Raw genomic sequence first — 13334 nt, forward strand, 5'->3', positions numbered from 1 at the left:
GGGGATTCAGAGCAGTTGCTGGGCTGGCTGGCTGGACATGGGAGGCGAGGCCCTAGGGACAGGTTCGCTGCTAAGAAATGTCTGGGGAGTTGTGAGTGGGTTTGCAAACCCCGTCTTGCAGGCCGAGAGGGCGGCGTGCACCTGTGCATCTGTCTCATGACCTCGGCCTGCTGTAGCCATGTCACGTAGCTGTTTTGAGCCCTGGAAGGTGTGGGAGAAAACTGCCACCGGGTTGTCTCAGGTCAGGGGCAGAAAAAGCCAGCTAGGTTTGACTGCCAGCTGCACATTTTGCTGGCTGCTCTGAGCGCGGGGTCACCATGGGGTCTGGTGCACAGGGTTCATCAGGACGCCACTTGCGGAGGGGAACACCAGGGAGGCAAATGGGAGTCCATCCTCCAGAAGAACAACAGGCGCTGGGTTTTACTGCCGACCCTGGAACAATCGGGCCGTGTTCTGAAGAGGAAGGCTGGGAGCATTAGCAGCTGTTCCCAAGCAGTCAGCCAGCAGAGCAGGGAAGGTGCAAGAGAGAAGGGAGGAGGTGGGTAACTGGGCATTTAGGAATCAAATGAGAACGTCTCAGCAATGCTGGGAGCTGCCTACCGAGTGACCCAGGGGCCCAGCCTTTGACTCCCTGAGAGTTCCAGCCTGGCCCAGTTGGCTGCTCCCTGCTGGCAGGTGTATCCCATACAAATGGGGGCAGAACTGTTTATTTAGCCGTCGGATCGGTGACTAGGTCACGGCCCTTTCACCATCCAGAGGACTGGGCGCGGGCAGCCCGGCCCTGCAGACCCTGTCGTTACAGCTCTCTGAGCTGTTTTGGCCCCGTCCATCCTGGGCACGCACCCATGCTAGCACTAGCCATGGTCCGGCACAGCATTTTCCGGCCCGGGGGGCTAGGGGGGTAGCTAGCCCATCTTCAGGCTGATTTCAGTGACTGGTGAGGGAGGCAGATGGTTTTCTAACAACCTCACTAACTAAAAACTTCCCATAGATTTATCCCCATTAGAGAGTCTGGATTGGGCTTTCTTAGCCTGTCCCCACCTTGGGTGTGGATGCAGTGTCACAGCCATGCCTGCCCATCACCCTGTTTGGAAAACAGTTTCAGACATGCTTACAAGCATTAGCCAGGCTCGGATCTAGATTCATTACGAGGCGGGCTGGGCAATGTCGAGGTCCCATGGTGCCAGATAAATCCGATCGCCGGTGAAGAGGAACTGGGTGGGAACTGGTGGCAGAGTGGCTAGAACTAGCGCCTGATGGTGGTTAGGAAGCTGAGCTGCTGCATAGGGAGGGGCTCATGCAGTCTGTACCTACGCGCCTGCAGAACCTCAGCTCTCACGCGAAGGTGCGTCGTGTCTCTAGCCGTTGTGTCAAGAGAAATGCTTAGAAATGTGACCTGACCGTAACTGCTAGAGCATTGTCTGCCTGAGCCTGCAGACAGACTGACCTGATCGCACCCAGGGGGGTGAGCTGCAGTGCATCTCACTGTCAATTTAAATGTCAATGCTATTAACCATTTCCTTGCTGATCGTTGTAGCAGACACATCCAGCTAGTGCTTATGCCACAACCTCAACTCCCCTCCCTGGGGCTGAAACCCTCAGCTAATCCCCACTCTTCTGTTTCGTCCCCCCAGCTCCCTTCTGATGATGTAGTGCTGTGTTCCAATGCCACAGTGCCTGGTACACTGAAAGCAGAAGTTGGACATTACATTGAACTGAGTATAAAAATCGGCAAGGCCAGGCTCCTGGCACTGATTGCGCCATTCACTGAACTCCTTAGTTGATTTAAAATCCCTGTGTTCGAACTGAAATGCAGCTGCTGTGGAGCACCGGGCCTCCTGCACAGTGGCGTGCACCGCGGTGTCTAGGGCCTGCCCCACGGAGTTAGGCCAGGTTTTCTGCCGAGTCCTGGGGGCCGTTGGTTGTGTGTGGGCAGGTGGGAACTCTCAGCCCCTGGTCCTGTCTCAGTTAGGGCTGTTCTGGGATGTGGTTGCAAGGCCAAAGAGAGAGAGGGAGGGGCCAGGCAGGGGCCAGACTTCCTCCATTTCTCCCTGAGTGCCAAAGAAGCACAGGTCTGAGCGAGGGGGCAGATTCCTTCCGAGTAGACGACTGCCCAGAGTGCTCCGCTTCCTCTCCCCTGGCCCCAGAACCCCTGTACTCAAGTCCCTCCCAGGGCCGAAGGGATGGCTTGTTTTGACCCTCCTGGTTTCCACTGTCCACATGAGCGTCCCACTCCACACTCCTCCGTGCCTGGTGTTGGAGTCTCACTCTGCTACATGAAAGCCTGCAAAAGGGGGTGGGCCAGCGAGAAGCCAAGGTGGCTTCTTCTGTGCTGCTCATTATCCACCTGGCAAGTCTGAACCCCATCGGTGATTGGAGAGCTCTCCTTGCCTGAGCTCTGGTTCCTGCGCTGTCTGCCCCCTTCATGTGACGACACAGCGTGGATGAGGGTGCAGGCAGCAAATCACGTTGCCATGACTTGCTGGTCCCCAGCGTGTGGAATGTACCAGTGAGCATCTGTCTGGGAGGGGCATGCTGGGAAGCCCTCCCTTCCCATTGTCCCCTGGGCGGGGGGAACGGGGAGCTGTTACGTACAGTTCCTAAACCCTGCCTTTTAATTCTGCCCATCGGAGCTATTCTGCAAGTTGCTCTGGGGCTGTTTGTATTAGTGGGAACCCCCTTTGCTGCTTAGATGAGGGGGTTGAATGGCTCCTAGGCAGCCCAGTGACTAGTTCCCCTTGTGCAGGACGCTAGCCCAGCCACTCCATGGGGAGTTTCACTGGCGGTATAGACTCAGGGGCGTAGCGGTTTGGAGCTGTGTCTTTGCACAGAGTCTGATGAGTTCAGTTATCCCCACACAGTATTGTAACTCCACAGGACCCATCAGCTGATTAAACCCGTAGATGACACTGGGTGAGTAGGGCCAGTGGGTTAGCTGGCCTCCTATGTGAGGGGCTGTTCTCTTGCAGCTGAGCTGGCACGTGTGGGAGGAAGGGTAAAAGCCACACACGGGAAGGGATGTGGCCCTGTGCAGCTCTGCTTGGTTCTTCTTCCTGCAGGATGGTAAGTGAGGCAGCTGGAAGCAAAACTGAAACCCGGCCATCTCTTCTCTTCTCTTGCAGACGCTCTTCCATCCGCTGAGGATGACGACGACGACGACGACTCCTCCTCGGAGGAGAAGGAGGCAGATAACACCAAACCGAACCGTACGTATGAGACACGATTTTATACCTAACGCAGCCTCACGCTGACACTGCCCTCCCCTGGCTGCTGCCTCTCTGGCGGGGGAGGGCCGAGGGGCTTGGCCCCTAAAACTCGGGTGCTGCATCCCATGGAGTGGTGTCTCCTTTTTATTTTGTGTCATTCACTAAAGCAACTTAGAGTTTTTATGAGGGGCCTAGCCCGTTGCGGGGCCTCACCCAGCACTGCCAGGGCCTAGCAGGTGATGGCCCAGGCTGCCAGCAGCCATAGCGAACAGCTGTGAGCTGCATGCTATTATCTTCTGCTCTCCCTGCAAATTCCCCAAAGTGCCCTCACTGCCCCCGCCTGCAGGTGGAAACGCTCCTGCCTCCAGGCTTCAGCTTGTCATTCATTCACCCAGACCATTATCCGCTTTGGAAATGTCAAGGTCACCTGGGCTGCAGGAGCTGCATGAGACAAAAGGAGTGTCAGCGTGTGAATGCCTCTGAAGGAGCTGGCCTTGTGCACATGAGCGGCTGGGCTTGGAGCCATGCGCATACATCTAAATAACACTCAGAGCCTGACAAAAGGCCAGCAGCTTGCTCTGGGAAGTGACTCCTGCTCCAGCCAGTCCCACCTGGAGAACGCAAGGGCTGGGGGAGGGCAGAGCCAGGTAAACCTCTAGCTTCCTGGTGTTGCCAATATCCCTGTTAGGGGCGTGTCTAGCTAGAGAAATTTACTGGCATAATTATACTGGGAGAAGGATTCTGCTGGAGTTATTCTGGTATAACTCACTGGTATAATTTTCCAGAATGAGTGTCCACCTGGGGAGTGATAGTTCCCTAACTATAGTGGTCTAATTATCCCAGTAAATTTCTCCAGGTAGACAAGCCCTTAGTCTTGATGAGGGTGCTGCTAAAATACTGTGTGTCTCCTTCCCTGGCCTGAAACGTGTTCATGATCTATCTGGTTGGGGTAGGATATCTTGTCTACAATCAAGCGTAGCTCCGGGTTCCCGGCCCACCTGACCGCAGGGTTAAACCAGTGAGGATACTCCTCAGTATTTTTAAAAGTCCTGCCCCTTCCCTGTCCCCCAAACCCTCCTACTGCAATCACACTCAGATTAGCAGATGCAGATTCTGCCTCCAAGCTCGCAAGGCAAATCCAGCCAGGGAAGAGTCCTGGTCCCATCTGAATAGCAGAATTGGGGCTGGAAAGGAGCATATCCCCGGGTGCAGGACAGGCATCTCTGGTGACGGTGTGACACAAGTGATCAAAGATTTTGTAGGCTACTGGAGCCATGATCTCGCTCTGTGACAGGCTGCTGGCTGGGGCCGGGGTTGCACTGCAGACAGCCGATGACCTGTTAACGGGGCCTGGGTGCTGATCCAGCTGAGAGGGGTTCTAGAAAGAACGGATACTAGGGCAGGTGGCAGCTCTTGAACCTCCCTGGGTTTGTCTTGAGCTCTCCCTTTGGCTGTGTTGGCCCCTCCGCTCCTTGACAGGCATTTTTGCAACAAACCCCTTTGCAGCCACCAGACGCTGTTCTTCCGCTAAGCCAGGAGCGGGGGCTGGGGCAGAGGGATGTCCTCTTTCTCAGTGTGCCCCGATTGCACTGGGGGTGCTGTGCAGCCTGCAGGGGGAGTTCGAAACCCACATAGCCCGTTGTGAGGTCCCAGTGCCAGCGGCTGAGCCCCAGGTCCCTCCTGTCGGCGTCCTCCCCCATGCTGACTCGCGTCTCTCTGCTCAGTGGCTGTGGCTCCCTACTGGACATACCCCGAGAAGATGGAGAAGAAGCTCCATGCTGTCCCAGCTGCCAAAACGGTGAAGTTCAAATGCCCGTCGAGCGGGACGCCCAGCCCCACGCTGCGCTGGCTGAAGAACGGCAAGGAGTTCAAGCCTGACCACCGCATCGGTGGATACAAGGTGAGCAGGGATGGGGGTGCTTTGCAGATAGGGGTATGGATTGGTCTGGAGCATGGGGGCAGTGGGGTTTTCTCTGTCTGAAGCTAATGGGCTTTGGGCCTATTCACTGCCATGCTGGGTGCACAGAGAACGCCCAAGACCCAAGGAGCACCAAGTTCCAGCCCCAGGCTTCTAGTATCATGGTGCAAGGAGGTGCACAGAGTGGGCAGTGCTGAATGCCCCCTGGGGGCTCTTGTTCTTCTCGAGCCAGCCTTTCTCTTTAGGGCCAGGCTCTCAGCTGGGGTAAACTGGCCTCATTTCACTGCCTGCAGCACAGCTCCATTCCCTGCAATGGAGCTCGGCCAGCCTACACTCGCTGAGGATTGGGCCCAAGTATCCTGTTCTGGATAAAGCAGCAGCATTTCTCTTGTATGTCCAAGTAGACTGGGAGGGGAGGTTCTCTCAATGTCGGTCGCCCAACAGCCTGCAGGATTATAAAGTGTATGTGTGTGTGGGACGATGTCCTAGGCAGGCATTTCTCTAACTTTTTAAAATGATTTGTCTCCCCTTTGCTGTTTATAATAATCCCTTGGGAACCTGAATACAAAATGCCTCCTTCTTGAAAATGTATTGGATTCTATTCCCACTGGATACGTGTGCATAGGTTTGTTATTGTAGGGTTCCTTGTGAATAAGCTTTGCGCAGGGTGGTGGTGATGTGGAATACCTTGTGAGCACGGGGCTGCTTGTGCAGTGGGCTATCACTGCAGCGGGGAGTGTGTGTGCTAGGCTGTCACTGCAGGGTGGAGTATTGTGGGAGTGGTGCTGGGGTGGGCTGGTTGGGTTGTGAGCGCTGGGCTTCTGGTTCAAATAATTCTTATTGAAAAGTGTGTTGAGGTGGAGGAAGGATGGACATGTGGTGGAGGCACTGGGCCTCTGGAGCTTTGGGTTCAACTCCCTGTCTCTGCAACAGGCTCCCTGTATGACCTTGGGCAAGTCACTTAACCTCTCTTTGTTTCTCAGTTCTCCACCTCTGAAATGGGGATAACAAGCCTTCTCCATCTCCCAGGGGTATGGTGGGGCCGCATCTCCCAAGCTACAGGAAGGGGAGCCAGATAAGAACCTAGTCTGAAACCATTGCTTTGGGGGGAAAAGTGAATGGGTGTTGCAGATTAGCGTGCACTGGGAAGGCTGCTCATTTGGGCTGCAGTCTCCCAGCAGGGACAGATGAGCCCCTGTAACATTCAGGTTACAAAATAGACCGGCGAGGGTGGCCTGCTGATGGGTCAAACTTGCGCTAGTATGCGTTATCAGGGAGGGGATGGAAGAAAGGCCGAAATGAGTCTCTCTTGCCCAGCTTTGACATCGGGGTTTTTTGCTCCCCTGCTGTACTGATCTGCACACAAACTGCCTCAGATTCCCCCCGCTCATTTTTGACACTCCGGGGAACTCTCTGGGCCCTTCCCACGGCTGGGCTGTTACAGGACAAGCCCAGTTGCTGCAGAGGAGGGGGGGATGACTTTATTACTGGGCAACAATATGGCCAGCAGAAGCAGTAGGGGCCCCAGGCTGACAGGTTTCTTGGGGCCAGCTCTAGGGCCATAATTCACTCCCTGATACTTGGCTCCCTTAGGAAGAGCAGGACAGGCCACTTTGCTCCGACAAGGGTCTGTTGTTTGCCAGGGATGTCCTGTCCTGGGAGTGAACTGAAGCAGGTGAATGGAGCCTTAGACTCTGGAGCTCTCCAAGGAGTGTGGGGCTGATACCTCCCTGTTTCCTTTCCCTTGTAACAAAGCTGTTGTTCAAGGCTCTGAGTTCAAACCAAAGCAGGAGAGGACCTGGGAGCATTATGCAGCCTCCCTGGATGGTCAGCGCTGGAGTCTGATAGCCAAAAGAGAAAGAGCACTTGCTGCTCCGATTTCTTTCTAGCAGTCGCTATTGTACAATATTGGAGGGCACAGTTTACCCTCTGATTGCTAGGGGAGCATTTCCATGTTGTCTTTAAAGCTACTGTGCGTGGCGTGGTTGCACCTCTGGCGAAGCGAAAGGCATTCTGGCAGCTGGTGCGGGCGTTCTGCTGTCTGGTGTTGACACCCCTCTTTGGTTGCCCAGAGAACAACGTGTTTCAGTGTTGAATGATTCAGGAGTGCGGTGCTGCCCCACAGCTCCATTGCATAGACTCCTGCATCAATAAAACTCCTCCTGAAGTAGCCAGAGGGAAGAACTGTCCTTTTTTCCTTCTCTTTTTAAAACTGAAGTGTTGGTCAAGGCCTCTCAGGAGGAATCAATAGTGGCTTTAATGAGACACAATCCATGATTCATGCATCAAATAATTACCCTCATTTCTCCTGAATCAAACCAGTCTGAAGAAGGTTCTATGCCATTTTCAGATGATAATTACTTTTTTCTGTCAAAGTGAAATCGAGCTCCATTGATACACTCTTGTTTTTCTTGGTCATTTGTAGCAACTGCGTTTTGGCTTTGCCTGGCTGAGTTGGCCCGTGTATTGGGCCTTGAAAAGCTTCTAGAGCAGCTGGGTGGTTTTGTGTGCTATTGAATGAGTCTTTCACTGCTGGAGACCTGAGCTCTCCTAAGAAGGCAAGTTTGGTGGGTCTCATCCAAGTCATTCCTATAAAATCATAAGGCAGTTTGGCAAACAGCTCTGCCTCTGGTAGAGACAGGATCAGGGACTGGCCCTGAGTGCCTGCAGGATTGAGGGCCATCAGGAGAGCAATGCGGCGGTCAGGATTGGAACAGCAACGGGGGGCTGTGGGTCAGGGTTTAGGAGGCTCCACAGAGCTGTGTATCAGACTTCAACATCAGGAGGTGAGGAGGGGCTTCGGGAGAGCTGGGGAGGGGGACCAGGACTAGCATTGCAGAGGTTGCTGCAGACTGCACCGGGGAAGACGAGTTTTGAGCAATAGCTGGTTTTGACCATGTATCCAAGAGACAAAGATTCCCACCTGTGTCAGCTCCTCCAGAGCACAGTGGAGCTCCCCGTTTGGGGCTCCAGGGAAGGAAACAGATAAGCCATAAATCTGTTGTGGGAGGTGGTTTCTCTGTGCTGACTAGCACCTGGCATCAGCTGCAGAGACACAAGCAAGGAACGTTGTATGGCCAATATGATAACCTGGCGGCAGCGGCTGCTACCTTGAGTAGTGTGTTTCCCTGTGCTTGGGGATAGGAGCCTCAGGTCTCCCAGGAGACCTTGCCCTCTCCTGTGAGAGAGACTCTCTGAGTCAGCCCTCTGCTCTCTGCTCCCCTCCAACTAGCAGTTTCATTATTCACTGGCCACTGACTCATGCACTTTATTGTGCAAATGAAATCCAGCTATTGGCCCATGTCCCATTAGGGTCCAGCAAGGCGCTGACATAAACACCAGGAAATCAGCCACATCATGACTCACTTTATTACATGCTGGGGTGGAGCTATCCGCTCAAAGAGTCCCCTGGCAGGTCCTAAGGAATCAAAGGTGAGAGGGAGACTGGCCTTTCAGGCAGAGAATGGGCATGGCATGAACACCAGGAGAGTCTCCTTGGCATTTGTTAGTACTATTTCATCCCTGTAACATCCTGGAATTACACGCTTTCAGTTCGACCCTCCTGGTGCTCATGGAGCTCGGAAGAAAACCACTTCGCCAACGACCCCACCTTGCCCTCCCCGCTCCTCCAGTATTAGGTTTGTCATTATTACTGTTTCTGAGATCAGGCCCCATTGTGCCAGGTGCAGCACATAATAAGAGAGTGCTCCTGCCCTTCCTGACCATTTACATAGACGAGACACAGGGTGGGAGAACGAAAGTACTAGTAGCCCTTTTTACAGATGGAAAACTGAGGCATAGGGTAGCTCAGGATCACCCAGAGCCAGGAATAAGAACCCCGGCTTTCTGAGCTCCCCCCGGTGTCCTTAACCCAAGGGCAGTCTTCCTCTCAAGCATCACTTTTAAAGCCACTGGCCCCCCCATGTTCAAATCCCAGCAGGGCTGACTCAGCCTTGCACCATTTGGATAGAACCCCATCGTGCCAGGAGGTTTAGATCCCTGGGCAGTTCATGGTGCAGGGGAGGGGAGTGTCTCTTGTAAATGATTTGAATGCTAGATGCCTGAGCACTTTACATAGCAATGGGGTGGTGCTTCATCTCCTGGCTGGTCTCCCTGGACCCTGCCCTCCTAGGCCAGTGCTGGCTGCCTTTCAGTGGTGCTGTTCACATAAAGTCTGTGACGTACCTGGGGGCAAAAGACACAGCTGTATAAATTGTGACTCACAACAGTTGTGAGCAGAAAGGCTTCAGGACAGAACCAAAGCCAGCCAGCACCTTCTCCCAGGGCAAACCAGTTTCTCAATAAGCAAAGGCAGAAAATGCTTCTCCATTCCCCGAATGCCACCCTAAATCACTCTGCTACCATATGGCATTTCTGCAGTGACAGTGCCCGGAGAGGCTACATAGGCACGTAAGGCTCAGTGCATTGACACCCAAATGCTCTGCATTGTGTCCTTGTGCTGTGGGAAGCTCCCCGGCCTGTTGCTGTGAGCTGACTCTGACAGTGGCTGTAATTGGAAGGTGTAGGCCTGGGCACACAATGCAGTGCCCAGATGGGGAGGTGGGATAATGGGGCTGGAATCCAGCTGGGAGCCAGGAATGCAGCAGCACCTGCATGAAGCTGGTATCAAAGACGTTCTCGAAAGAAGAAGCTGCTTCTTGGGATCCTGCTTTCATCCAGTGTTGACAAAGGGTGGTTTTATTCAGGAGTGAACATGGCCATGTTGAGTAGGGGGAGCTCAGCTTCCAGGGCCCAGGAAACAGTAGTGGAGATGCTAGTCCAGCATGGGTCATCCACACTAAAACCCCTTCCTGTCACCCCCCACCCTCTCCAAGCCAAACAGCCGAGATCTGGGATGCTTTGGGGCAGGGAGGGCAGGAAACAGTTTTGGGGCTCCAAGATGCTGAGCTGTTTGGAGCTTGCTGCAGTGTTGTGAATTGCATGGGGTAGAGTCTGGCCTACCGTCCTATGAAGCCCCCAGGGAACATCAGCTGGAGGACCCTTGCTCACCTGCATGCTTTTTAATCCCTGTTTCCACTCAAGGGCTCATGTGACAGAGAGCCCCCTGCAGTCAGGTGTGGAGGTGCTGGCCCTGGGGGCGAGGATGGGAAGAGGACTGCCCACAAAGGGGGATAAAGTCAGGGGATTTGGTGGGGTGACTCAGGGATGTGCCCCGAGATCCAGGCTTGTGTATATAAAATGGTCCCGCTCTGTCCTGTCTGCTGAACTGGGCATTGTATCCTGCGTGGGAGTGGGGATTGGCTAGGGAGGAGCGCTTATCCGAGTTACCTGGCTGTAGCACAGGCAGGGGCAGCCTTTTCTGAGAGACACGTGACCGTTTGGACCGGTGAGATTCTGCTCCCGTGAGGCTGCGGGCGGGAGGGCAGGCTGGGGCTGCCCGGAGAGGAGTTTCCTGCAGTCAGTGCCAGCCCATCAAACTCCATTGACATCATGTTTCCAGATGCAGATGGCTCTGTGTTGAGTCTGTCCTGGGACGGCTGGGAGTGATTACCGTCCCCCTGTAGCAACGGGTAAAGATGACCTTGAACCAAGATTTATGGCCTGCCTAGAACACGAGTCCCAGGGGTCAGAGATGGCTTTGACGTGCTCTGGAATTAGAGGGAATGTGTTCTATCAAACGCAGCCCTGGCATGGTCTGGGGCCGCTAATTCCTCACCATACCGTTTGGAAAACGCAGATGATAAAGCTGTGTGCCGATAACCACACTGAACTGGCTTTGTCATCTCTCCTGCCTCCTTAGGTCCGCTACGCAACCTGGAGCATCATTATGGACTCGGTGGTGCCGTCCGATAAAGGCAACTACACCTGCATCGTGGAGAACAAATATGGGAGCATCAACCACACCTACCAGCTCGACGTAGTGGGTGAGGAAGGCTGAGCTGGGCAGAGGGTTAAGAAGGGAAATTGGAAACGTATGTCCCTGGGAAACCAGTGAAGCAAACCATAAAGGTTGCACAAGGGGCCATGGTTGTGCAGAGGAGGGGGCTCCCCTGAGGTCCTGTTATGTTCAGCAGAGCCTCTCTGGCAAGCAGACTGCCTGCATTTTCAACAGCTTGTTGGCCACTGGAACGATTCTGCTCCATTTCTGCTGTCGCCGTGCGCACCCCGCTCCGCAGCCCGGGGATGCTCTCGTTGTGCTCTGGGTGGGGATTGCGGAGGCTGACTCGAAGCCTGGGGAAGCAGTGGCGATGCTGGGAACCTGAGCTCTGGGACTGAGGCCCCAGTTGGGAGAAAGGTGTTCTGGGTCCAGGACCACAGAAACCGTAGCGCATCCCTGTGAAAAGGAATTGCTCAAAACTCCATAATTAGCTCTAGGCACCTCGCTCTATGTGGCGTTTGGAATCGGTGACCGTTGTCTAATTTCAGCCCACCTCTCAGGTGAGGTGTCAGCTGGTTGCTGTCTCTTCTTTGGGCCCAAAGGTCGTGGGAAGAGCTCCCACGTTAGGCCTTGAGCTGATACCCCAAACAGACACTGGAGGGCAGTCCTGGGGTGGGGTGGAGTTCTGCACCGCTGCTTTGCCTGAGGCAGTCCCTTCTGGCCGGCTGCAGGCCAAGAAGAGGTTGGGTGTTGTGGCACTTCCCCAAAGCAGGCAGCGGTGTTCCAGCCTGGCTGTGAGTTATACCCACGCACAGCGTCACAGTCGGTGAGCTCCCAGTGGCTGGCTCACCTCTGGAAGGGGAACACAAACCCCACTCTGGCTCATCCAGGAAGGCACGCAGACGCCTCCCGTGGGGGCTCCCATCAGGGTGAAGAGGAACCTGCGGGCCTCACAGTGCTCTGAGCCAAATGCAAAGCCCTTTTCGTCAGCTCAGCTTCCCCTCCACAAGCCCCTTGCCTGCATGTGTCTGTTCCCTCACATTGCAGTTCAGTCAGTGACCTCCCCCAGTGTTTATGCCTGCAGGTGGGCAAGAGAGATTGTTTGTGGACTTGTTACTTGGGTGGCACTCGGATACTGCACTGCCAGGAGCTGCATAAGCACCACGACAGCTGGATGGACTCTGCTTCGCCCCTTTAATTGTCACTTGCCCCAGCGATAATCAGACTCATCTCTTTTGTCTCCCGAGAGCTCAGCTTGTCCCCCCGGGGGATGGGAAGGGTGGGCCTGGCCTCAGAGCTGGTGGCTTGGTTTTTGATTTTTGATTTTTAAATTTTAGTTAAAATAATTTTGTCGTCCAGATGGAACCCTTTTTTTTTTTTTTTAAATCACCTTATTAGCCTTAATTCCCAGCTGGGAAGGCTGGTCTGTGCAGTTGCACATGTGGAGCTGCTCTAAATGCCAGTAAATGAACCATTAAAAATGTGATTTAATTTGATTACACTGAGCAAACTGAAGGGAATAGTCAGCAGTGGGAACAAAGGGGTTTCTTAATGCTCACTCACCACAGTGGCAGGCTCTTTGTTAATCGGCTAGGTCCTCATTGGGTTTGTTTGACCTTTGACCTCGGATGAATAGGTAGCCATGTTTATCCCCCTCCCCCACGTTTCCTGACAAGAATTTCACCTGTCTGTGCCCCCTCCCCGCTTTGCAAACACTCAATTTCTGGTTGTGCTGGGGAGGGTGATCCGCCCCATTCACCACACAGTGCACCAGTGGCTGTTCCAACCCGAAACCTCCCCCTTCTCTGGAGAAGCAGCATCCTCCAGCTTCTGCTGGGCCCAGGAGCAAACCAGGGGTTCTCTCAGTCCTTTGCTTGGCTTCAGGCCCAGGAGGGCGTTGCAGGGAGAGTCATCTGTGTGGGGCTGCAATGCCCTCTTGTCCATCCTTGGGAAGGAAAGTCTCCTCCCTGCTTGATTGCATGGCCCCATTTCCCTTCGCCCTTTTGTTGTAAGACTAATGGAATGGAACTGCCCTCTGCGGCTAAAGTCACTAATCAGAACTGGTTGGGTGGCTTTTTTATTTCAGTTTCATTAGGGGCTTTTGGGGCACCTGTTGTTGGAAATCCCTTTGGAGGTTAGTGGCTAGCCCTGCCCCTAGGAGCCCCATGTGAATCCTTCCATGCAATGCCCAAGCTCAGGAAGGCTTGGTCACCAAGTATCCAGACCCGGCCTCGTGCACTGACACCTACAATGCAGCATGGTGGCTCTTCCATTTCATCCTGGCTACCGATGGGAAAAGGGACCCGATTCCAGCCAGGTTGATTCAGCGATGGCAAGTGGCAGGAAATCCCAGACGCCCAGCGCTGAGTGC

The 13334-nt window shown here is 54.2% G+C and overlaps 1 protein-coding gene across 10 annotated transcripts in view; it reads left to right on the forward strand.

Moving 5' to 3' along the window:
* The window catches only part of FGFR1 (fibroblast growth factor receptor 1), an 86183-nt gene that overhangs the window by 34075 nt on the left and 38774 nt on the right, over positions 1–13334 (forward strand). For all 10 annotated transcript variants that reach the window (XR_012156318.1, XM_073325275.1, XM_073325277.1 and 7 more), the window contains 3 exons: positions 3123–3206; positions 4931–5106; positions 10886–11009. Coding sequence is in view for 9 of the 10 variants with exons in the window: in XM_073325275.1 (XP_073181376.1) it covers positions 3123–3206; positions 4931–5106; positions 10886–11009 (384 nt within the window). In the remaining variant the exon portion in view is untranslated. The remainder of the gene's footprint in view (positions 1–3122; positions 3207–4930; positions 5107–10885; positions 11010–13334) is intronic.

Source organism: Lepidochelys kempii, chromosome 26 (genome assembly GCF_965140265.1).
Source record: "Lepidochelys kempii isolate rLepKem1 chromosome 26, rLepKem1.hap2, whole genome shotgun sequence".
Lineage (NCBI taxonomy): Eukaryota > Metazoa > Chordata > Testudines > Cheloniidae > Lepidochelys > Lepidochelys kempii.